Source organism: Rhipicephalus sanguineus, chromosome 3 (assembly GCF_013339695.2).
Source record: "Rhipicephalus sanguineus isolate Rsan-2018 chromosome 3, BIME_Rsan_1.4, whole genome shotgun sequence".
NCBI classification, from domain to species: Eukaryota; Metazoa; Arthropoda; class Arachnida; order Ixodida; family Ixodidae; genus Rhipicephalus; species Rhipicephalus sanguineus.
Genome location: NC_051178.1, coordinates 211,534,660 through 211,559,498, shown reverse-complemented (window position 1 = coordinate 211,559,498; position 24,839 = coordinate 211,534,660). Strand labels below are relative to the sequence as shown.

The following is a 24,839-nucleotide window of genomic DNA, read 5'->3' as shown; positions in this document are numbered from 1 at the left end:
ATCGAATAGAGCAACATCCAATATGGCAACATTGCTGATTCCACTTAAAGGAACATTTCAACTGACTCCCACAAGCTGCTACCAAAAATTATGCAAAAAGTGTGGTGTGGCAGCAGATCCTTGCAGCGGTAGACAGCAAAACATAGTCGCCTTTAGGACAAGTGCAGCGCAAATTGTGCAATTCCCTCCTGGCATACGAGCAATAGATGGATAGCAAAACTGCGCGTCGTCTGCTACAATACTTCCGGTTCGAGGCCTAGCTCTTCACTGCTTCAAGGTGCTTGCTGTTCAGTGTAATCAGAGAGGAAACGTGCAATTCCGCGACACGTCTGTTACTGGTTGTCGAGTGATTGTGTTCTTGAACTATTTTGTGAATGGATACAATATATTTCGCAGTTTATAGAACATATCGATAAGTAGAAATGGGCAAATACGGGGAACGGTAAGAGGCAGGTCTCGAGCGCGGCATGCGAGTGTAGATATACGGTTATGCTTTAAAACACGCAGTAATAGTTTGAAGAAATAGCTTGATTTAGTATTTTCGAGCACAAATGGTGCCTGCCTCAGAATCGTTCACACGTATGAGCACAAGTGTGTCAACATACGTACGTTCCCAAATCACTTATATACTTCAGACAAAAGTACACATACTCTGCCCGATAGTACGCCATTACGGTATACTTGCATTGCATATACTGCATCGCCTACTTTTTGAAAAATTTATAAAAAAAACTGCTCAGCATGTAAAAGGCCAATGGAACACAACGGCCTCTCAGTTACTGATATCGTACGAAGTAAAACTACTGAAGTCGCTTTTGAAGCAACGAGTTGCATGGTACAGCGTCTCTAGTAATTCGGAGACTTGCAAGCGGGAAGTGCCAATACGTTTTAATGGTGCTTGAAAGACAAATATATGTAGGGTGCGCAGAATTTCGCGTGCATTGAAACACAATGCTCGAATGCGCGAGGGAATGACATCTCACATAAAGGAAGATTCAGAGGCCCGAAAGAAAAGCCAGAAAACTGCGAGAGTTAATTGTTCATTTTTAGAGTAAGAAACATTTCACGATTGCCATTCATTATATAGAACCCTCGATGGCATCTTTGCGACACAAAAGTAAATAGATAATTTTACGAGTTCAGCCAAATGAAAACAGATTGAGTGGATGTTTTATGGCACTGCGATGTGCAACAAGTCTTTACAGGTCACAAAACGTGCTGAAACACCCTTTCCTGCGAAGCAACATGCATGTGTCCGGAGGTGCATGCCACTTGAATGAAGAAATGACCGTTCGCACCTTTATAACGATCCGGTAGTGATTTCATTTGTTGTTCAACTAAGCTGCAGCTGCGCAGCACTACAGAGTATTATGCAGTAATTTTTGAGAACAGGTAACCGCGACTGCTAGATGGAACACACAGAAAGCGACGGTACTAGCAACAGTGCCTGCTCGGCGGCACGACGTCTCGAACCGGAAGTCGGTACAGAGGGGCGCCATAGCCCACAATCCTTTGTGAGAGCCATGATTTCACTATCCGCCTATTGAAAACGGTAACATGGCATCTGCAAAGTCCCCAACGCAAAACCAGCTCTCTGAACACAACTAGGCCACTTTATCAGAAAACAATATCTTTTCGCCACAACAAAGCCCCTGTAATGTCCGGCCAGGCCTTTTGCTTTCTTACATCGGGCCAGTATGGGTGGGCTCCTTGCCCTTCAGCATTGAGATCAGGCAGGCTTTCAACGCATGCAGGCTGGGGCTCGAAAATGGGGCCTATGCACAGCTCTAATACAGTCTCAAACCAATGTGTCACCATTAACACTTGGCCCAAAATATTCATGCATACAAAGAGCTGAACACCAAAAACATTGCATGTGTCAAGTATTACATCAGCGCTCCTGTAAACCACCAGTGAGCCTCACTCACATATGCAGAGCCTTGGTAAGAGATGCCTGCCTCCAAGACGGTATTCCCAAAGCCGAACAGAGATGGCTAGCAGTAGTAGGGTTATTGAAACCAATGGTTCGCTCAAGGACTTCTTGATATGAGCGGCCATGAGTGCTCATCAGCCGCCTGCACGCAAGGAAACAAAGTGAATCGAAAGTACACAAACACTCCCCACAGTGATGATTGTGCTATCAGGAGAGCTGTAACTCACTTGTGGTGGGAAGGGACCTCTTCCTCAGTAACCAAACCCTGGAATATAGGGAAAACTTAGGAATGAACACAATAGAGTACATTTATCAGTCAATCACTCTATCCACTATAAGAATGAGGTGTAAAGACACCAGGAACGCTTTTAGTACACATCTTGTCCTTACACAAGATTCACCCCTAAGCAACTCTGTTTCATTAATACATATGAAAGTTCACTGGCTTCTTCATATCTGCTAGATTACTAGTCACACACTAGCCATGCAGAAATAAGCCGAGAGTGGCCGATGTTTAACCAACATAGTTTATGCATGATACATTTAAGAAATATAAAAGCAAAGTAAAGACGATTAACTGATTTTACATGGCGTGTATAATGTTGCTAAACAGTTGCATTACTAATTAATTAAAAATGATGGGTGCTCATCCCTGCTACCAGCAAAGCTGTTGAACCCCATGACAAACAGTATTGCAGAATGAAATCAGGGTCTTGATGCTGGCAAATTGTGCTCAACTTCTTGGTTGAGAACTGCAGGGTGTTATGTGGCCACACGCCTGCGCTCCGCTTCTTGGGCACAAATGAGTGGGTCCTGCCTTGCTTTTTGCACGTGCTCGGCAATCTCCCTTAATGGGGAATTATCCAAGGTATGCACAGCGTATTGGTTTGCTGCTATAGTGACTGTTTTCTACACATGTTGTGCAGAGAGAGAGACAGTTGTGTGTGCTGTGTATGTATGTGTACACACACACACACACACACCCTCACATAGTTGCTCCCACCCCATTCCCATACATACATAGATTTCTCATTGCCTCTAGCACATGTCGTGTAGTTTTTCCTTGTATTTCTCTTTTACACATTTGGTCCCAGTATACTACCGAGTAGGGGTGCTAAAATGTGTCATGGCACCATACCCGTCAGCCGGTGTCAAGCAGGAGCACACACATAGGGCTGTGCATTCTATGCCAGTGTACTGTGTTGGGAAAGGGGTCAATACAGGACCACAGGTAGGCCTGATATTGCACTACAAGAAGCCTGCTCTACCTTCGCCGTGAGCTGATCCGACACCGCACTACCCCTGGGATCAGCCCACATATTGCGCTGACAAGTAACGGACAATGAGACTAAAAATTCCAACCAACATATCACTGACAGCTTCGCTGTGAAAAATCCACAAGAATCAACATCAGGAACACAAAATTTGTCCTTATATTTGCGTGTGCCACCAGCACACACAAAGCTCTACGAACTCTAGGAGTGTGACATGCAAGCAACTAAACAACCACTCCCAAGAGCCCCCCAGCAGTACTGTCTGGATTTGTCCATAAAAATCTTGGCGACTTTCCAACAGATCCGTCAGCATTTTAGCGGATGGGACTTTCTTACATCATCATTAGCACTCTGAGAGAAGGATGATGAGGTTCACGTGCAGACACTAGAACATACGAGTATTCTTACCAGCTTCATCAGGTGTTGCTGGTCTGCAGGAAGTGCATCTGGCTTCATGGACAGAATGATGCGCTCAGATTCAGAAGAGCAGCTGATCACAACAGCTGTAGGTAAAGAAGCAAGCCACGATTTGTCAGTGCGAGTTCACTTCCAAAGCCACGTGAATGCAGTGCTCAAGTAACATGTCTCACCTCTAACAAGGTCCTTGGTTTGAAACACATCAAATGGGCTTTCGTGAGCCGAGAATGTGGGCACCTGATTCAGAGGGCAGAAGGCCTAGAACAAAAGATGTACATTACCAGTTACATAACTGTACTCCAAAAAAAGCTTGCTTTATGCAACTACTGGTTAAAGCTCAACGGCGGTACCTCCATTTTATCATCTTTTCCGAGTTCTAGAACAAGTAAGAAGACGCATAAAACACTGCAAATCTGGAATTGGCTGAATAAGTGTCTGCCTTTTTTTCATTCTGAGCTAAAACAATACTTGTAATAAGGTTAAAAATTACAGTAGCAACAGCACACTAAAGCCTAATTACAGTTCTCCTTATCTGGCACAGAATCCGAACAGCTAATGGCTGCACACACAAGAGGCACAGCCATGAGCCGCACATAGAGAGCAGAAAAGAGAAAAAAAAATGTGAATCAAGCAGGAATCTTCACCCTCGGCAAGGATCTCAGGTGCACATTTTCATGGGCAAGGGGGGCAGGCACCGCCATGTGTTACATTCGTCCCAAGCCCATCATAGGGGGGGGCACATGTCTTGCAGAAGAATGTTGGCCAGAAGAAGCAGGTGTGGCATAACATGATAGTCCTTTTCTCGCACTCTCTTTAACCAACACAAGACCTCGAAGGGAGAGCATTTTGTTTTTTTCGCTTGCTCACATAGCCAGGCTTGCTGCTGTGCCCTAGAAACAGCGTCAAGAGGACACACACTGGAGACAATGGCAAAAATCATCAACAAGAGGGCATGAGCGCTGGGTGGGGGGTAGAAAATACTCACATGTGCTGTCAGCACACGTGCACACACTGCACAGAAACTTCGACAAACACGCTTTCGTTTTGCTTTCACATTGCCCTCTCTGTTTTTTGTCTCGTGAGGATTGAGTACCAGACCCGGTCCTTTACAAGGGCATTCAAATCAAGCAAGTGACATCTACCACTCCTTTGGTGTGGCGATTACCTATGATGAATGTCCTCCCCTCCCTAGATGAGAAAAGCAGAATTATTAATAAAGGAAAGCAAGGACACTGAATGAAAGTATGTCACAGTCGCAGTGACAAAAACAGGAGTGGTTAAACACGCAGTCGAGCAGCAGAAGCCAATGTTTTGACCAGGGCAAAGGCAGACCATTTCCCTTGAAGAAGTGTTAGCTCAAGCCCACGACAGCCACTGTTCAACCACAGTAAGCTCTTTGGTATGTAAAAGGAAAACTTGCAGCTTACCACAGAGGTCTGATACATTAACAGCAACCAGTGATTGCACAACTGACAGTGCCGTCCACACTGTCCAGTTCAAAGTCAAACTGAAAGTACAGACTATATTTTCTTTTTGTTCGCCCATCCCTCTCTTGGTAAGCACATATATAGCTGCTTCTAGTCCTGCCTTTTAGTCTCCACCTTCTAAACACTTCTAGGAAGTGGTAACTGCAGCATTTTTTTACCTTTTCTGTTCGGAGATTTTTTTTTGTGGTATTTTCACAGCACACTGGAACCCCGATTATATGACTTTGAGGGGACTACACAAAACCGTCGTATAATCGAAAAACTAAGAATTTAGGCAGTAATGCTCAGTCTTGCCCGAAAAACTGTTACAAATCACCTGAAAATGCCCCCTGCATGAACCTACAGTGCTCCAAGGAAGGTAGATTAAATTATTTCAGTAAATGACAGCCAATCAATTAATTTGAGGAGGGATCAGCAAACCTTCATTCTAAGCTTTAAAAAAATCAAATCAAATGTGCACGTCTGACAAAACGAGCCTAAAAATTGCTTGTGCATCCAGGATCAAGAACGATAATAAAACCAAAACCAAGTTGGCAACAACCTCTCGTCAGTGGTGTCGCATACATTGTCATTGCCATCACAAAATGGGGATGAAGCAAGTTTTTTGAGAGTTTGCGTAGATTCATTTTATGCGTGACTGTGACCTGTGCGCATTGTATGTATTTCAAATGAAGTGCAATTGGTGATGTGCCACTTTCATTGTGAAAGCTCATGTCAAGGGAAAGTTGTTCTGCATGCTGAAGATAGCTGGATCGATGTGTTTTTGTGTGCTTGAGGCTTGTGACCGTGAGAAGCATAAACGAAGTGAGGAATTCTTCAGTTGCATATTGACCAGAAAAAGTTTTTTAACGAGCCAAAAACAGGAAAATATCCGGACCTTAAACACTACCTTGCTGACAATCTCAAGCAACTCTGTGTAGATCGAGCTTGTCTAGCTAACACCCCTAGAGTACACACGTGATTGAGGAGTCTCCATATTCAATCTTAAAGCCTCGTAAACCGGATTATTGGAGAAAATGAACTGCCAGGAGAATAAATTTCCCATTCTATGAAGGCACGTTGTATTGGTCTGTCTCTCTTAATTGTCAATATGGGGGCACATAAAAGCTGGTATCATTACACTCCCATGAATTTTTACCTTGAAACCACAAAGCATGAGTGACCATTAAATTCGAGTAAATATGTTTATTATATCTTGAACGGTACCAGAGAGGCATCACATAAGGTGGAGTTGGCGCAAAATTGCATTGTATAATCAAGGTTTTTTAGTCAATTATTTCTATGGGGCTTTTTCCGGAACCAAACAGATTTGCCATAAAATGCAGGTCAATGCATAACCGAAGGATGTATAATCAAAATTGCACTGGATTCCAAATGTCAAATCTTCCACAGGGGCTCCTCTGTAACTATACTAACTGAAACTAGATTTTTTTTACATAGCCTAAAATTTTGCAGTTGCGCTTTAAACTTGGCTGCTGAGCGTTTACATTACTGTATACCAGAAGTTCTAAGTTGTGTTGAATGAACATGCAAGTCTGAAATCTGTGTTTTAGAAGCTGAAATAACGCTATATGCACTTGTAGCCATCTCGTTTGCTATCATGCTGTGCCATGAATATGTCACCACAAAAATATGAACAGATATTCAAGCACCAGTTGCATGAACATAGCCATACAAATGAGCAAATGACCAATGTATTTGCACTGTCACCATGCAAGTTTGCACCGTTCACGTTTTTATGGTTAATTGTATTATTGATTTCATTCTTTACCAAAGGACTTGCAATACATAGACAAGGGATGCTTTCTTTTGGTCCTACACTGCTCTGCCCACCATAAGGTGGGTGAACATGCCATAACAACTTCCACGTGCAAAGGAAATGTCAAACACTATTTTTCTTGCACAAAATTTTGCAAGCCACTTGTGCTGCATAATGGTCCTTGAAATACTGATCACAATAATGAGCTTAAAAGCTTGCAATGGCTGCCACGCCACTAGTGGCCTGGAGCGGAGCCCCTCACACAGGGTGCACATTTTTTTTCTGGATAATGCAAGAACGGTGTGGTAGCAAACCAGCCTGCATCAAAACTGCCACATGGACACTAGTGCAGCTTTACCATGAACCATGTGGGAACGTGCCCTCTATGTCGATTACCAACATCTTCACCTGCTGGCAAAAAAATTCGGCCAATAAACAATGTTAACTCAGAAGTGTCCCTAAGGTTGCAAAACTTCTAATCTGATTTTACAAACCACCCTCGCAAACCTACCGTATATTGCCAATTATAAGTTGACGTTTTTTCCATAAAATGACCTTCCAAAGTTCGGGGGTTGACCTATAATCAAAGTCGACCTATACGCGGAATCGTAAAATCGACTTATCTCTGGGGTCCAACGAAAGGTCGTCGTCCTCGGACTTCCTGCTATTCGACGCATCGATAACATCAGCAGAGTCGCGGCAAGAGCTATCTCCCAATGCGTGCGCGCCGCTTCCGGAGTCGGACATTTTTGCGATCTGCCAGCCACGACGATCGCGAAACTATAGCGAAACCGCGCGAGGCGAAACTACGGAGCGCATTTAAAAATCACCGCCGCGTGGCATTAATGCGAACTGCTTGGGAAACATGGTCCCGAAAGCAGCATTTCAAACCTTTGATAGAGGGCGAACGATGCTCTATGAAAAAAAGAGGAATTTATCTTGCGATGCGCCCTGCAGTTTCGTTTTCATACAATAGAAACGATTCGTTGACAAACCATCGGCGTTCCACAAAAAACCTGACAACACTTCGCGGGGAACTAAACCACATGACCAGTCACATGCGCCCACAAGCTGCCACAAGCGTCTTCGCGTCTTTTTGCACTCACGCCTGTTCGCCATTTCTGCATTTTGCTTCGCTTGCGAGCAGTGGTGTGTGCTATTTGCGACGCTGCCAAACGGACGCCAAGATGCCACCGCTACGCCGGCAACAGTACAGCGCTGCTTTCAAGAGGCAAGGATCCTCTACGTAGAGTCGGAAGGCAACGTTGAAGCAGGGCGCAAGTTTGATATGTCAGAAAAGTGCGTGAGGGAATGGAGAAAACAAAGGACCCAGATCTTCGCTTGCGCTGCTACACGCCGTTCCTTTCGCGGACCAAAGTCTGGACGATACCCTGCCGTTGAGGAGGCGGCTCGAGATTGGGTTCACGACCAGAGAAGCAAGAGCCTGAGTGTTTGTTACGATGATATTGAAGCAAAAGCACATACTGTCAACGATGCCTGGTATGGACTGCCAACCGACACGGTCCACACGGCGTTTTCCACGTGCGGCATCTCAGTACCACCGGCACCCGTTCCGACAGCGAGCAGCAGCAGTGGCTCACACGATGGCAATGACCGTGACTGCGTCCTTCTCTCAAGCGATGACGAGTCGTAAGCAATGTTTCACGGGCAAATAAATGTTTCTTTGCATCACTCCCTCTTTTGCAAAACTTATTGGTGAGCTATGGCCGCAGCATGGGGCTGTGTTAGGAGTCAACTTTTTTTTCCCCTAGAAGGGGTTGCAAGTTGGGGGGCTGATTTATAATCGGAGTCGACTTACAATCGGCAATATACGGTAAATGGAAAAATCTCGGCGCACACACCGTGGGTCTTTCTCAAAGATTAAGGGGTTCCTCAAACCTTTTGAAGCACCTATATTTTTTATTTGTGTGTTGAGTAGACTGATTGCTGGGGATAATTTCAGCATAGGTTGAAGCAACGATATCAATCAATGTTTCATCACTGCCCACCGCATCATCGCATAGTGCTGCTCGCCAGAACTATTGCAGGCAGAAATGATGACAGAGAGTGCAGGCCTGTGACTGGATAAATATAACGTTAAAAATGTGAAATGTTGACATGTTGTCAAAATGTCCAAAGTGAAATGTTGTCATGAGACAGCTGTTACAAAGCCACTGCAAGGCTTGGTGCCAACTGTCTGCAGAAGAGCCTTTCAGGCTTCTTGGACACTGTGCATAAAATGCACAGTGTCCAATTTATGTTCACTTGTGCTGCCCTGACACCCAAATATTTGGATCACTACGTTACATCCTCGTAAACATTGCAGCAACGATTGCATTAGTTATCATGAAGTAAGCACTGTTCAATGTTTTGTAATGCAATGTGCAAAATTTAATGCACCTTTACTACTTTAAGCGCTCTACTTAAAGGGACATTATTCTGAAACATTAAATCAGTTTAGACATAAATTATTCTTTCAGAACTCTGTTGTCATTAATTTTGCCATCATAGGTTAATTATTAGAAGAAGAAATGAAGGTGCATGTTTCAAGTTTGAATTTCGTGCTGAAACTAGCACATGAACCTAAGTGTGACATCACGAATTTCAACGCCTATTTGCATATTTTGGCCATATTGGTTCAATGAGATTTTCTGAAACTTGCTATGTTACGACATTGGGTCCCAGCAGTATCACATGCAGTATCACTTGGAGCAACCAAGATGTTTTGGTTGGATACATTCCAGAAGAAGCACAAACAAATCGTCTAGTGGGGCAGCCAATTCGGCTAGTTTATGACTCAACTTCATAAGCAAACAGTGCAACATTTATATGTCCATGACAGTGTTTGTGCGAACGTAGTGCTCTGGCATTAATATTTGCAAGTGCTTTGAATAGCTAATAAGCTGCATTTTAAGATGAGCAAGTGTATAAAAATGGTGTAGTGGCTGTGATCAGTTTCATACAATACAGGCCCACACAGTATCACATTAATTTTATTTTTGCACAGTTGTCTACATCACGGAACAGCTCTCCCGTACAAGACAACAAATGAGCAAACAGGTTTCTGTTTGAGCAATGAGCAAACAGAAAAAATGAGCAAATTATAAACAGATGAGCTATTAGAAAACCACACTAAATTAACCTTAGTTCTTGCATCAGTTCTATGTCATGCAGGAATTACAAAAACCCCCCGGTCCCAAACACGTCTGAACATGTGCCCCAAAGCAGCTGTGCTGTATAGCATGCACTGTGTTTCTAGAGAGCATGGCTCAACATTTAGCATAGTATTGAATACATGCTCAAATAGAGCCTAAGTAACCCAAGCATGCGTAGAAGGCACTGCACATGCGTGAACAAGCAAACATGTTCAAATAACAAAAGTAAACGCATAAGGCCATGGTGCGCAGCATCTACTTCTCAGTGGGGCCTTGCCTGCTTAACAACCTGTGTAGCTTCCAGCCTGTTAGTGTGGTCAAAAAGATATTGAGGACTACCTGGACATGCAATTAATATTTTGAGAATCCACTCGCACTTGGATTCGAAAAATTTTTGAGGAAACGTTGCCCAAAGTGTTTCACAGCCCCTTTAACATAATCCGCATTAGAAAATGGAGGATAAGCGTCACTATATCCATTGCTGCGCTGCTGGTTTTTAAAGATGATAGTCTTTCTTGGGGAACTTAAACGCAGAAATTTTGGTCTGTCTGTCTGTCTTTCTGTCTGCCACACGATTCAGTCACCCGGCCAAAGTTTAAGCACTTGCTGAATGCCCAGCCATCTTGAACTGGTAGCATATCTGAGGCACAACATCAATGCGTAAGTATTAGATAGTGTGTTCCTTTACTAGAAAATACATAGATACATAATTCTAAAGACCCTAGTGTTTCTTAGGCTGCGCTGAGAGGGCCGGCAAATGACTATCATCTTTCGACGACATTTGCAGCGAAGCACGCAGATATGTGGCCAATTTTTTCTGCCTGTATTCAGAATCAATAGGTGCCACATGCATTAAAAGCTGCTCTTTTGCACTTTAAAAAGCTTGGCTAATTTATCTTAATCTTCTAAAAGCTCCTATGCAAGGCATGCAAACCTCTGTCTGATGCAAGCGTAAAGGGGCAAAAGGTTAATGGCTATGCTGCAAACTTGCAGTGTTTAGTGTGATGATGAGTTCAGAAGGTGCCACTAAAAAGAAAGTTGTGGCCACTTGTTCTCTGAAAGGAGGGATAATTGAAACGCACTACATACCTTTGCAGTTTTGCAGACTTTTTTTGTGCACAAGTGGCATAAGCACAAAATGTTTTTGAAAGTGTGGACGAGTGCACAGTAAGGAAGTCATTTTTTTCTCTCTCTGACAATGTGAATTAGGTGCGTCTTATAGTGACGAGTGCCTTACAAAAACAAACAAGAAAAGAACCACAAAGTCTGCTTTCTTAAGCATCACCATTATTGTGAACAGAACGAAAAATTATTAAGATATGAAGCTGCGACAGAACAGCAATGTATACAGCAAAAGCTCTGCAGAGATTTAATCCAACTAAGTTCCAACTAACAGCTGTATATGGGTATGAAAGGAGAGGAGGCACCTCTGGAGTCATCACATGTTATTTATGGGGGGGGGGGGACCCAATTTGGATACGTCTATATTTTAGCAAATTTTTATGGAACTTTCACGGCTCACATGTATTTATGCGATTAGTCCAAATATGCGATTATTTTTCTGGTACAATATGTGGTTAAAACAATTAAAAATTTCATGAGCCTTCCCAGGAGCTAGATTTCTTTTTCTAAAATGTGAGAATTAAAATGCAAATCAGCATATCACAATAATCTGGAATGAGATGCAATTCCATTCCGGCTTATTGTGATATGTTGATTTCCCTAGTAATGCACAGTTTTTCTACCTTTTTTCTAAAAAAGTTTCAAACAGAGCATACATACATTAATTTGACTGGTAATGTAATCTCTTCAGTTAGTTTGATCCCAAGTGACATTGTTTCTGAGAAAATTTGTGCAGAAGTTGGTTGAAATCAAAAATGAAAACAGCTTCAACTTACTTCTAGTATCACTGCTCGACATTTAGAATCAAAGGTAAACATTCAATAGATATCTGCCCAGTTGGGGGAAACTGAGAAGACTAACAAATTTATTTTTACATCAGTACCTTTCTAAGCCCAACTGACTCTTCCTTCAGGGGTGAGATGGTACAAGGCGTCGCACTGCTTATATGCACTTTTACAGATTTGACAGGCATGCAAGCACACTGTTTGTAGGCCTCGTGAGTAAACAGCGGGCGCTCACAGCCTAATATTGCAATATATCATTAGAAATGGTGCTGGGAACCCTGCTGCCAATAGACACAAACATGTCTGCTGCCATACATGTGAAAGTTATTGAAAGAGAATATTACTGGTGCTATTTAGAAACACTCCATGTGACCTAACTGCGGACAACAGGCGATATTGAAGGGACACTAAAGTGGAACAGTGCATCGGTTTACATTGATAAATTACACTCTCAGAACTCTAGTGTCATTAATTTCACCATCAGAGGTTTATTAATAGAGGAGAAAATCAAAGTCAAAGTGTCATCTTTAAATTTCGTGCCGAAATCACTGCACATGACGTCATGAATTTCATAATGTGTTTTTCGTATTTTGATGAAATTGGCTCAACGAAATTTCCTTACAATGGTATGTTAAGTCTATGGCCCCCTCAGAAGACAGTGTACATCATTTTTACTGATTAGCAACTACTATTTGGGACCTAGTAGATGCAGTCAAAATCTATGACATCACGACATTTGGTGCGGGTATTTCAAGGTGGCGTCGCCACCCGCATTTTCTTTCCGAGTGTTTCCTTGTTTACCAAGTGTCTTCTCGCGGCAAGCGTTGTGATTTTGGAATTATGAAGGAATAATTTACTAATATGAGAAAAATCGTTTTTCTCTTTAGTGTCCCTTTTCAATCTTTCTCACTTTTTTTTACGCTTCTAAAAACTCTGAGTTACAAGGTTTTTTACTGTATGTATAAACATCAGAAATAAGATGACACACTACGGTCAAGTTGAGCTTTAAATGAATGCATAAACTGCACATGTTCAAGAGTTCATGGAAAAATGCAATTTGTTCCTTAATTAGCAAACTGTCGGCAATGACAAACATGGCAATGAAGCAGTTGTTGGTCAAGTGTCAACATTTCATTTTTGTCTTTTTGTGTGGCTCTTCATCAACTCAACTAGGCTTTCACTTCTAAGCTCTGCAATTTCACTGAGAGGAGCACAATGTTGCACTTCTGCTGAACATAGATTGTTGCAGTAACACCCCTCAGCAATTTCTATGTGGGAAGGGTGTTGCTCAAGATATGAATATTCACGTCAGTACTAAAGCAGAAGCTGAGCGCAACTGGTTAAAAATTTTCACAGGAATAGCCGCATTGAAAAGCAGTGACCATTTCAGTCAAGACATGCTGCCGTTCTTGAGAAAACGCTGAGTTGAGGATTGTTCCAAAATATGGGAGTGAGCCTTTAGTGCCGCTTTGTTTCAAGATGTGCAACCAACTAGCAAAGTGTATTTTGTAAGTGTGGTTTGTTTCATTCCAACTGCTTCTAGGAGGGGGAAAAAAAAGCACTTTCGTGTCAACAGTATGCCACAACAAGCAAGATGGCCACGAAAGAGTGACTCACCTTAATGGCGAGATCGTGAATCTCGCGGCGCAGACCTCCATCCATGCAGACCACGGTGACAAAGAGGCCATTCTCCTGCTTGCCGCTCACTTGGCCAATCACTGTGTCGCCTTTCTTCAGGCACTGCAAACAAATTGTCGCCAGGCCACAGTTTAACCTACTCAGCGCACATTACACAGGGACTGCTCAGCTGGAAAACTTACGCCCTTGACTTAAGTGAATGGCTCGGACGTACAAGTATCTTGCATTCTTATTACTTATAGTAGCATAAGGTCCATCCCATACATACAAATATCATGCCAAGTGGTTTTTGTAACATTCTCAATTTCACATTCAAGATTATAAGAATTTCACGTGCACTGAAACAGAAATTCAACAGGTGAACATTACTTTCAGTCATATTTAAATAATAAAGTACAGGCAATGTTATCACAATATTTTTGACATGGAAAGTCTCGGCAAGCTTGACAAAACACTAGTATTGCAAAGTATACGGACGTCATGTACATTTAAAAGTATGTGATGTTTACATCACCTCCACGAACAAAACTACTTCAGTTAAAGTACTCGTGAACAATGCTTACACATACAGAGCCGCAAAACAAGCAGGGCTCATTTGACAGTGCTATCGTCACATGCCAGTGTTCCCGCACACAACTTCGACCTACACACTGGGAAGAGACCGTCAACCTGGCCGCAGAGATGTTGCATATCCGGAGTGTGGTGGCGCTGCCATGTGAGCGCGCTATGTCTATAAGGTGATAAGTTGCACTGGCATGTTTGTGGGTGCCCGTCATACGACGCCTGTGTGCTTTCCCATGGTTAGCACAAAAGGGGTCATGCACAGACGTCAAAGTCAAAATCATAAAGCTGTATTCCCACGACGAACGTGATCGCGGACGGATCAGTCACATGACATGTGAGGTGATTCGGATCTCTCCGCTGCCAGCATTCACACGACAGGGGAGAATTCACACTACAAGCGAGGATTTCGGCATTGATCCCCGAGGATCCCAACTGTGATTTGGGCCTCCGTCGTTTCATGAATCACTCCGCGCAGACCGAAGCGGGAATGTGGGAACGGCTGACGTACGGTGACGTAGTACGTAATCCGCAGGCTCGAATCGCTATTTCGTCCGTCGTGTGAATACAGCTTTAGTAGACCAGTGTGCATTTCATGAAGAGGTAGAAGGCCTTTCGCATAACATGCATGGTCAGCCTCACCGCAATTCAGGGGCAGCAGTTAACCTTTACACATCGAACTAGTACGGCTCAGGCGGCCAGCGAATACACTCGTCTCCCACATTTTAGCCAATGGTACACTTAAAAAGTACTAACTCATGCACATGAGCTCTGCTACTTCAACAAAAGCAGTCTGGTTAATGTGGTCTACTGCACAGTGCAAATACGACATCTCCATTAAAGGGACACTCAAGTGAAACAATGAATCTGTTTAGATTGATGAACTGTCCTCTGAGAACTCCAATGTCGTTAATTGCGCCATCATAGGTTTATAGGAGAAAATCAAGGTCAAAGTTTCATTTCTAAATTTCGTGCAGAGATAGCCACACACGACGTCACGGATTGTGTAGTTTTCGTATTTCGACAAATTGGCTCAATGAAATTTCCTGAAACTTGGTATGTTAAGTCTATGGCCCCCTCAGAGGACAATATAGTTCATTTTTAATGATTAGGAACTATGTAGGCCCAAGTAGATGCCATCAAAATCTATGACGTCATGACGTGTGGTGCAGGAATTTCGAAGTGGCATCACCACCCTTATGTTCTTTTTGCACATTTTTTCATTTACCAAACGCCTTCTCGTGGAAAGCGTGGTAATTTTGGAATTGTGGAAGAGTAATTTGCTAATATGAGAAAAACCACTTTTCTCTCTAGTGTCCCTTGAACATCTGCAGTGCCTCTCAAAGGCATACCTGCCAACCCAGTGACCTTGAAATTTGGGAAATTCATAAACTAGGGGCGAGGGGGAAAATAAAAAAAAAGAAAACTGCTGTATGTTATCAATTCCCGGACCGCAGCAATGTCGTATACAGCCAGTAAATTTTTCAGACGTCAACAATCGTACTAATACTCGTAGTTATACGGCACATGCACACGTGTGTAATCAAAGGGCCAGTAAACAGGCTCTGATTTTATTATCTTTTTTTAACATCCCAAACAAGCTCACTCAATGGTGGCAAATGTGGCTATCACGTTTTGCGAATATCACAGCGCTTCAGGCCTCGCAGATTCTCCATTTTGAAAAACTATTCCAGTGCCCCTCTTCTGTACCTGACCAGTCCTCTTCACCCACTAAGTGCCGTAATGTTGCCCATGGGCGGCATCACGTAGAACTGACTCATCAACCGGTTCTTCGCACTACAAAACTGCACCTTGGCCCTGCGGTGATGTGGTTTTGGCAGCGCAGTTGTCGCGTGTGTTGCGTATTTGTTTACTTTGTCATTACCTCGCACCACGCTTCCTGATCCACACCACCTGGGAGTAACTGACATGAGCGACGTATGAATGAAGCCTTGCTTGGTTGCTGCACTGATTTACTTGCATAATGATCGCACCCCGAATTCTGTCGCCAAAATTTGTTACCATTGTACAGTCAAACCTCGTTAATACATACCCGTTTTAAGTGTACTAACGGTTAAAACGTAGTTGCGACGAATCCCCGACCAAGTCTCATAGAGCCTAATGCATTCGCTGACCGCTTAAGCCATAGTGCTTCATTCTACGCTTACCGGTAAGTGCGTACCCTGCGTACCACGATAACTTTTTGTGCCACAATATTTTACTGCGCCGCTGAACTTCCCGACGCGATCACATCACATCACATCATTTCCTTAAAGACCCCTCAAGGGGGTACAGTAAAAGCTTGTTAATTCGGATTTCTAGGGACCTGGAAAAAATGTCCGAATTAACCGAATGTCCGAATTATGTAATCACGGATGCTTGTCTGTTTTCGGAGCAGAAATTCGCGCGGACACAATTTTTCTGAGCCTTTCAAGGTGCTCAGCAGCTCGCATGATGTCTGCAGTACCGCAAAAGTTTCACCTGTCATCCACGCTTTTCGGTTGGCACGGTAATCCACGGAAAGATTGTTGATGTTCTTAAAGCAGCGTGGCTTTTGAACCTTTCCGATAACGAGAAGCGGCAAGCGCTCTGTTCCCGTCACGTTGGGGGATAAAAGTACGGTTACTCGTTCCTTGCTTCTTGCCGCCGATTGAAGGATCCCCTTTCATCACTCTTCATCATTTCTTGTCGGGAGAGCCCGTTATTCAGAGCACGCAAAATTTCTACTTTGGGTGGTGAAGTCCTTGGCCTCGTACTTGGGCCGCTTCGCCGGCGTTGCCATCGGCGGAGAGTGCGGTCGCACGAGAAGTCAGCACAAAAGCACCAGCAACGATCAAGCTAAAGGAGCTGTACTGAAACGTTCCTCGATAAATCGCGATCAATGATGCAGCACACCAACGGGAACAAAGCAACAAAACCTAAAGTCCCTAGATTTTTCGCTTTTACTTAAGTACTGACACCTGCCTCCTTTCCCGGCCCTCTCTCACGCGCAGCTGGCGTCCGACGCCATTTTCTTCCTAACTTGGAAGATTTACAAAGCCATGTGCGTCTAAGTACATTAGCCACGCACCTTTCAGCGGACAATATGCTACCGCGACGCGCCTTTCTCCTCCCGTCAACCCCCTGTCATTAGTGAATGGGGGACGCGTTTCACCAGGTGCTGGAAAAGAGTTAGAAAGAACATGGCTACCGAAAACGAGCGTTAGCCAATGAGATTCGTCGCCGGCGCTTCAATGGTTGTCGGTACTTAAGAAAGAACAGGGAAAAATCTAGGGACTTTAACAAAACCCACACGCGAAAAAAAGGCGTTCAACCAGTCTCAATCCAAGCCAAGTCGATAATTGATGTCCATGGCGATGTTGCGTTTGAGCTTCACTTTTGTTCCGAATTGTTCTTTTTTCGTTTTCTAGCCTCGCCAGCGGCCCGAAAGTCACCGAATTATCCGATTTGCGGTCAAATCTGTCCGAAATAACGAGCGCCCAGTCTCATAGAGTGATGCGTATATTTACAGGGACCAGATGACGTGTCCGAATTAACCGATTTTCCGAATTAACGAGAGTCAAATTAACGAGCTTTTACTATTACATAAGGGGTGGGTTTACAGTACAGCCAAGTGAAATTCATTCGGAAAGAAAATTGGTTAGATTGGCCACAGTGTGCCGCCAAAGGTTTTCCATCTTTTCGAGAAGTGCGTAGATCGGTCGATCACTGATTCTGACTTCAGCGCGACAGCGGCGACGCGGGTACACATCGGGAAAGAACGAAGGTGAGGCAGCGGCCACCGACGAACGCGCCAGCATGACTCATCGCCGACAACCTTATCCCAATACGTAGGTATCTTCAGATATCTGTTCGGGAACGCGTGCAGCGCAGCACTTAAGCCTACTGCACGCTTTTAATAGGCAGAAACCTGAACGCACTGGGCCGCCGATCGCTGCCGCCTTGTTGTGCGGGGCCATGTTCAAGCGCGCACCACTTTGTAGAAACGAAAGCAGCTCGCTGTTGCGGAGTTGAGCGTTGGTGGTCGTGCGCGACGAGAAACCTCTTTGCATTGACACTGTCACGCTAAACGCACGCGTACGGTACAGCAAGCGTAGAGCTGTTGTAACCATACTGCACGCTTTTATTGGGCAACCACCCAAACGCTGCCAGGACACCACTAGAGCGCCGCGAAGTGCGCATCGCTTGCTGGAAGCTCGTCATCGCCGCATTAACCGAACAAGCTACTCGCCGCATCTGTGCACGGTCTGGAGCGAAGTGGGTACGAAGGGCACTCCCACGACAAATGCGTGCATGCGGTACAGCAAGCGGCCCAGCAGAGACGGTGTGAGCCGAGAAGGCGACATGCTGACACTAGACAGGAGATGACCGGCTCCACGCAGCCATACCGCATTTCACTGGAACTGTGTCAGTTCTCGTTTAGTAGCGGATCGCGGTACAGATGCCCACACATCGCGGAAAGCCGACACTGTCCGTTCTGTCACTATGTCGGTCACTGCGTATACCGGACCCTGTAACAGTTCCGAAATGCTCCTTGGTGTCGCCACTGCATGCTATCGGCACTATTGGACGGTCGTGCGAGAGTACCAGAATCTTTTCTCCACTTTGGCAAAAAGAAAGAATAGGCTTTGCAGTGGGTACTTTGGGCAATATTTGCTGTGGCACTGTATTTATTTCTTTGCTGGCGGCGATGGCGTACGCGAGGAGATGCAAATTTTTACTTGGTGGTTAATGCGTACTACCACTTAGTGCGTAGTTGTGCAGCGTTCCCTGCAGGTTGTGGGGGTGCTGTCGGCCCCTGTGGAGTTGTCTGCGCCTAGTGGCGCACGCGCGCCTCGCGGATAGGCCGTCGGCGGCAGTGGCGCTGGGCTCGCGAGCGTTGGGGTTTGCGCGTGAGCGACGGCCGCGCCACCGGAGAGAAGCGGGCGGGCCCGCCGCGGCCGCCGGGCGGGAAAAAGGAAGTCTATTGGGATTTGGCGGCTGGCGTCGACGGGCGGCTTCCCGCGGTGGGGTCCCGCTGGGGGATGATACCGCGGCTCGTTTCCCTCGGGGCCCCTCGTAGTGGTGAGTCGTGCGTCCTCGCACGCCGCATTCGCGGTTATTGCTTGTCGTATGTTATGGTGTATTTCATGTGTTACGTTGTTGAATGTGTGCTATGTTATCCAAGTATTCATTGTCCGCGTGTAATTGTTTTAGCGAGTGACTAGATTGTAATAAGATTCGGCCGGCGAGCTCGCCGAATGTAAAAGCAGTGTGTAATAAACTTGAATGTGTTCGTTGAACTGACCGCGTCTGCTGTCTTCCGTGTGCTCTGAGAGCCGGCGATAATGAGAACCCGCGATCCCAGATCCCACACTGGCTGCCCAACGTGGAGGCTCTTGGGGCATCGGACGACAGTTTTCGCGGTTCGGGGCATCCTTTGTGTGAGCCGGGTTAGAGTAGGCCTAGGGGGGGATTGTCATCGCAAAATGGCGGCGTGCTTTCTTGAGAGCGAGGAGATCGGTTGTTGTGGCATGTTTGAACTTGTGGGCCCACTAGTTTTTTTTTTTTTGCTGTTTGCAAGTGGGGAGATTGGTTGTTGTGGCATGTTTGAACGCGTCGGCACACTAAGAGTTCTTTTTCTTTTTTTTTTCTGTACGGAAGTTCATTTTATTTTAAAAAAAAAAAAACGTCGTTGAGTTTTCGGTACGAGCCATGTGGTCCGCATCATGGGAGAACCAGAGCCGTATATTCCTTCGGAGAGTTCGGCGGAGGGGCGGAGCCAACCAACCATCCAAATTTAGCGGCGGCGCTGTCCGCCAGCCATTTTGTGCCGCGGCACTGTAAGCTCGCGTTGGCGTGCGCCCGCAACGCTCCGTCTCTGGCGAATCCTTTCTTCAGCGAGTTAAGGGGCTGATATACTGCAGCGTAACGTCGACGCGCGCGCACGCTCGGCACAGTGACGCTACGCTAACAAACGTGCAGCACTCTATAGGCCAACGCGCGATGCGAATGACGCGCCCAGCGTCCGTCAACGCGCCCCGGCTGCAGCCGGCGCGAGATGCGACATGCTGCATTCCACGCCGGCGACGTTATCCAGACTGAAGTGCGTCTGTGTCTCTACGTGAAGAAGGGACGCCAAGTGCGCTCAATTGCGCATGCGTCAAGGCGACGTAGTGCGTCGCGCAAGTGGGAGTATAGAGTGCTCTGTTTTCGCGTCAACGTAACGTGACAAACCCTAGCGTCGCCAACTCCCGCCGCCGCGGGCTACTGCGCTGCAAGCCCCCATTGCGACGTCCGTGTAGGTCCACGATGTTCCACGCAGCCGACACGTGCACGAACAGCAGCAAAGACACACCAGGTCGGTCACAGAGGAAGCATAAATGCCGACAGCGACGTCACGGGTACAGCATCACGAGAAACCTCGGCACGAAGTGGCGTCGGCGGCGCGGAAGCGCGCTGTTGCCAGACTGGCGGCGAGATCAAAAGAGCGCCGAACTCTCCCAAAGGGAATATACGGCTCTGGGGAGAACGAGGCATAGAGTACGTGGATTGTAGGCAAGCCCGAAGCGAGCGTGTACGGAAGCTTCGTAGGTGGTCCGGGTTTCTGTAAATAGTTTCTTCTGTCTCTTTGACTCTGGGAGTCGCGGCTTGTGTAGCCGGGTGGCCAGGGGCCACGGGTGTCGTTGCTGCTGGTATTGCGGCTCGACGCCGGGGCGTCGTGACATCGTCCGGGACGATGGGCGCCGATCGCTCGGTAAGCTGCTGTGTGCAGCGAGCGCGTAGGGCCACCTCACGGAGCTGATGTCTCCTCGCGGCTGCCTCCTCTGCGCCTGTGCGGAGTGCTCGTTTTGGATGCCGGTTGTTGTCGAGCGACTCGTTGGGCCTAAGGCTTTGCGGAGCCGCCTGTCGCGCGGGGGACACAACCCGTTGGATCGTGGCGATGAGGTGTTGCACAAATTAAGAAAAGCAACATTGGTTCACTTAAATTTGTCGTCTGCCACCGCCGATATCATTGCTAGCCGTTGCTACGTGGGCGCTGCGCCCGTGGCTCCCTTCCCTTTGTCCTGCGGCATCGTTCTGTCGAGTGTTTTGAATGTACGCAGCGGGATTGACGTAACCCGCGGCTGGCTGTCCCCTGCACGTCGTCTTCGCCGCTGGCCGGGAATGCGGTCGAGATATCTTGGGCAATAGACATACCTGTGACCTGCGCGGCGGTCTTCAAGCTGGAGCCCTCGTGAGTGTTGCCCACAACCGGAGGACGTGTCGGTGCGAGCGACGCTCTCTCGCGCCGACGGCCACGTCGCCTTTGCAGTTCCGGGACTGAGGCCCAGCGGTGTCGACCAGCGGCTGTGTCGCGGTGCACGGACATTCTTTAGGGACATTTAGGCCACATGTGTTGTTTTTCGTAGAGCTTGTGTAGCTGTTTGTTTTCAAGTTCTTTTTTTCGGGATGTGTTGAATTAAGGTTGGGGGGATGTTTGTTTTCAAGTTTTTTTTTTCGGCATATGTGTTGAATTAAGGTTGGGGGGATGTGGGGGTGCTGTCGGCCCCTGTGGAGTTGTCTGCGCCTAGTGGCGCACGCGCGCCTCGCGGATAGGCCGTCGGCGGCAGTGGCGCTGGGCTCGCGAGCGTTGGGGTTTGCGCGTGTGCGACGGCCGCGCCACCGGAGAGAAGCGGGCGGGCCCGCCGCGGCCGCCGGGCGGGAAAAAGGAAGTCTCTTGGGATTTGGCGGCTGGCGTCGACGGGCAGCTTCCCGCGGTGGGGTCCCGCTGGGGGACGATACCGCGGCTCGTTTCCCTCGGGGCCCCTCGTAGTGGTGAGTCGTGCGTCCTCGCACGCCGCATTCGCGGTTATTGCTTGTCGTATGTTATGGTGTATTTCATGTGTTACGTTGTTGAATGTGTGCTATGTTATCCAAGTATTCATTGTCCGCGTGTAATTGTTTTAGCGAGTGACTAGATTGTAATAAGATTCGGCCGGCGAGCTCGCCGAATGTAAAAGCAGTGTGTAATAAACTTGAATGTGTTCGTTGAACCGACCGCGTCTGCTGTCTTCCGTGTGCTCTGAGAGCCGGCGATAATGAGAACCCGCGATCCCAGATCCCACAAGGTATGCATTAACGAGGTTCCACTGTATAATGGTTGCACCCCAAACTTACTGTCGCGGTGATGCCGGTTACTGCCGTTATGATGCCCCATGTTCATCGTTCTGCGACGCAGCCACTGTGCATAACAATGCGGTGGCACCTTGCTTTGTACCATTACGTCGGCCATTGAAACCTATTGAGTTCATTTTTCCAGCGGTGACATTAGACGCTCTGCACCACAAAACAGTTCGCAAGAACCCTGTGGATGCAATTAGAGGCACGGGAACAAGTGCCAACGTATCGTGAACACTCTCACCCACACAACATTATGTCGCCGCATATAGTGCACGAATCGACGACACTGTGCTTTACTTTGGTGTCGCTATACGACCAACGCGGTACACGATTGCACAATGCTTTCAGACTTTTTTTCTGTCTGGCGTGAACAGCGGCTAGTCTGAGCCTCGCAATAAGCTTTCTCTGTCCTCACATATGATCAGATAAGGGTTGCGCTTGGCTCTCTGTGCACCACTACACAATTCTAAGTACACTCTCAGTAAACGGAAATGTCTTAAACAGCACTGCTGCTTAAACGGAGCAACTGCCTCTAATATGATTGATTTCATACTTGAATTCTGCACCCCTCTTCATGTCTCGGTAAACGAAACACCTGTTTTAAACTGAACACATTTTCCTGGTCCCTTCAGGTTCCATTTAACAAGAGTCTACTGTATTTCACACTTGTCAAAACGAGTGTTGGTTCTACCTGCTGTTTACGGTCACATAGTTATTCAACAAAGAAACGGCAGATCAGCTGTTTTTCTGTTACATCGCAAAATTCGTAACACCCGACTCTATAATATTCCCCCCCTCACTTTCCAATGCAGCCATTGTATATGAGGAGAGTGGGTTTGGGAAGGCGAAACTTTGAGCTTTCGAACCATGCCAAGATGGTGGCACTGGACAGTGAGGAAGATAGGAGAGAGATGTGTGAATTCTGGTTGTGAGATTTTGAGCTGCCTTCAAATTGTCTGCGCTGATTAAATTACTTTTCCGCACACAGTGCTGTTCCAGCGAAATCACTGCAATATAGCGCAGATAAAAGGCGGTATAGATTGTGGGAATCCAGGCGTCCGCACCGCACCAGTTGCTCGACGCCACTTCCCCTCGGAGAATTCTCGCTTCCGTCTCCTCCCGACCGGCCGGTTGGCAGCTGGTCATAAATCGCTGTCACTTTGCTGCCACCCCGCCCCTCAAAAGTCTAACTCTGTGTCTCATTGGCCTAATTTTGGCGGGATTTGGGCCTTGCTCGCGCTCGCCCGAGAAGCGGGGGCGCGAGACGTGGTTCGGAGAGACCACCTTGGGACATCGGAGGGTGTGTATGCGTTTTGGCCTCTCCAGCCGGCGCCGATCCTTTGTTCTTCGTCGCCGGCCGGTGGTTACGTCGTCGCATCGGGGCCCCGGCCTTGGCGGACGCGCGCTCCCTTCCACGGTCTCGAAGTCCCGAGGCAGCGCCTCGCGATCGTGCACCGTATGTTTCTATCAAGTGTTCCCATGTCTGTTCTGTTTCTTCTGCTCTGGGGTTCGAGATTGCGGGAACACTGGCCGAAGGGTACGTCGGCTCTCTAAATATGGTTCTTTGTTTGTTGGTTTTATAGGTTCGCGGCCATTCGCGGCCACTAATCAATATAGTTTCTAATTTGTATTAGCTAATTGGTGTCATGTGTAATTATGTCACATACGATTGGTTCTGGTGTAAAACAGTTGATCTCTTCGTACTGAAATCCCAGTTATAAACCACTAATATGGAGAGTGTCGCCTAGAGGGTCTCCCTCGCTGCGCGCGAGGGCTCGCCATCCCTTCGCGGTGATGGGCCGAGTTCTCGTGCGCAGCAGTGCGAAGAGTACACGGCGCGAGACGAACGAGGACGCGGCGCCCTGCACGCAGCTCACAGTGCTCGAATCCGCGGTGGTGTTCGGCGCATGTGGCAAGGCCGTGTGCGCCGGGGGCCGGTAAAGGCCGATTAACTACAACAGCAAGAAAAAGGCAAAGCAAGTAAGCCTAAACCTACAACGACAACACCACAAGATAAGGCAGTGAAAATGATGAAATGGGTGGTCTCTTGCTTCCCCACTCACACTTCCTTTTTATGCAATTTGCGCATGCGATCCATGTAGCAATTCATACAAAACGAGATGAACAGGTGCCTTCATGCAAAGACAGGCCTTCTTCAGAGTGATTCTTTGGTTATGCATACTTAAATGTCTGTGTGCATTTTGACAAGGGTGTTTTGCATAAAGGTTGCTAAGCATTCGGACATGTCAAAATCGTCCATTATAATGAATCATGTGACACAGACCAAGTTTCGATTTATGCACCTACAAACAATATATGTATTTATCAGTGATGTTAATATTCTTTGCTGCAGTTTTATCTTGCTTCCTGGCACCTATGAAAAAATACAACGGTTGGTAGTGTGTGCTTTCCTGTCATACTTCTTTTTTTGTCTCCATACCTTGTGGCGATTCTGTTGCACAGTGCTTTCAAAATTACATTTTGGCACACTAGCTGCTGCGCTGCTACTGGCAGCTGTAGCCAACGATGTGATTCATAGTACATTCCCCAAGAGGGTTCCTTTCCG

At 46.6% G+C, this 24,839-nt stretch overlaps 1 protein-coding gene across 8 annotated transcripts in view; it reads right to left on the bottom strand.

Moving 5' to 3' along the window:
- The window catches only part of LOC119388238 (serine/arginine repetitive matrix protein 2), an 81,686-nt gene that overhangs the window by 35,807 nt on the left and 21,040 nt on the right, over window positions 1-24,839 (bottom strand). For 7 of the 8 annotated variants that reach the window (XM_049413875.1, XM_049413877.1, XM_049413874.1 and 4 more), the window contains 5 exons: window positions 13,550-13,672; window positions 3,798-3,882; window positions 3,616-3,710; window positions 2,161-2,198; window positions 1,929-2,075 (listed from right to left, as the gene is read on the bottom strand). In XM_049413875.1, the coding sequence (XP_049269832.1) occupies window positions 1,929-2,075; window positions 2,161-2,198; window positions 3,616-3,710; window positions 3,798-3,882; window positions 13,550-13,672 (488 nt within the window). Of the gene's footprint in view, window positions 1-1,928; window positions 2,076-2,160; window positions 2,199-3,615; window positions 3,711-3,797; window positions 3,883-4,268; window positions 4,515-4,609; window positions 4,813-13,549; window positions 13,673-24,839 lie in introns of those variants that run through there. The other variant, XM_037655912.2, reaches the window with a different exon arrangement.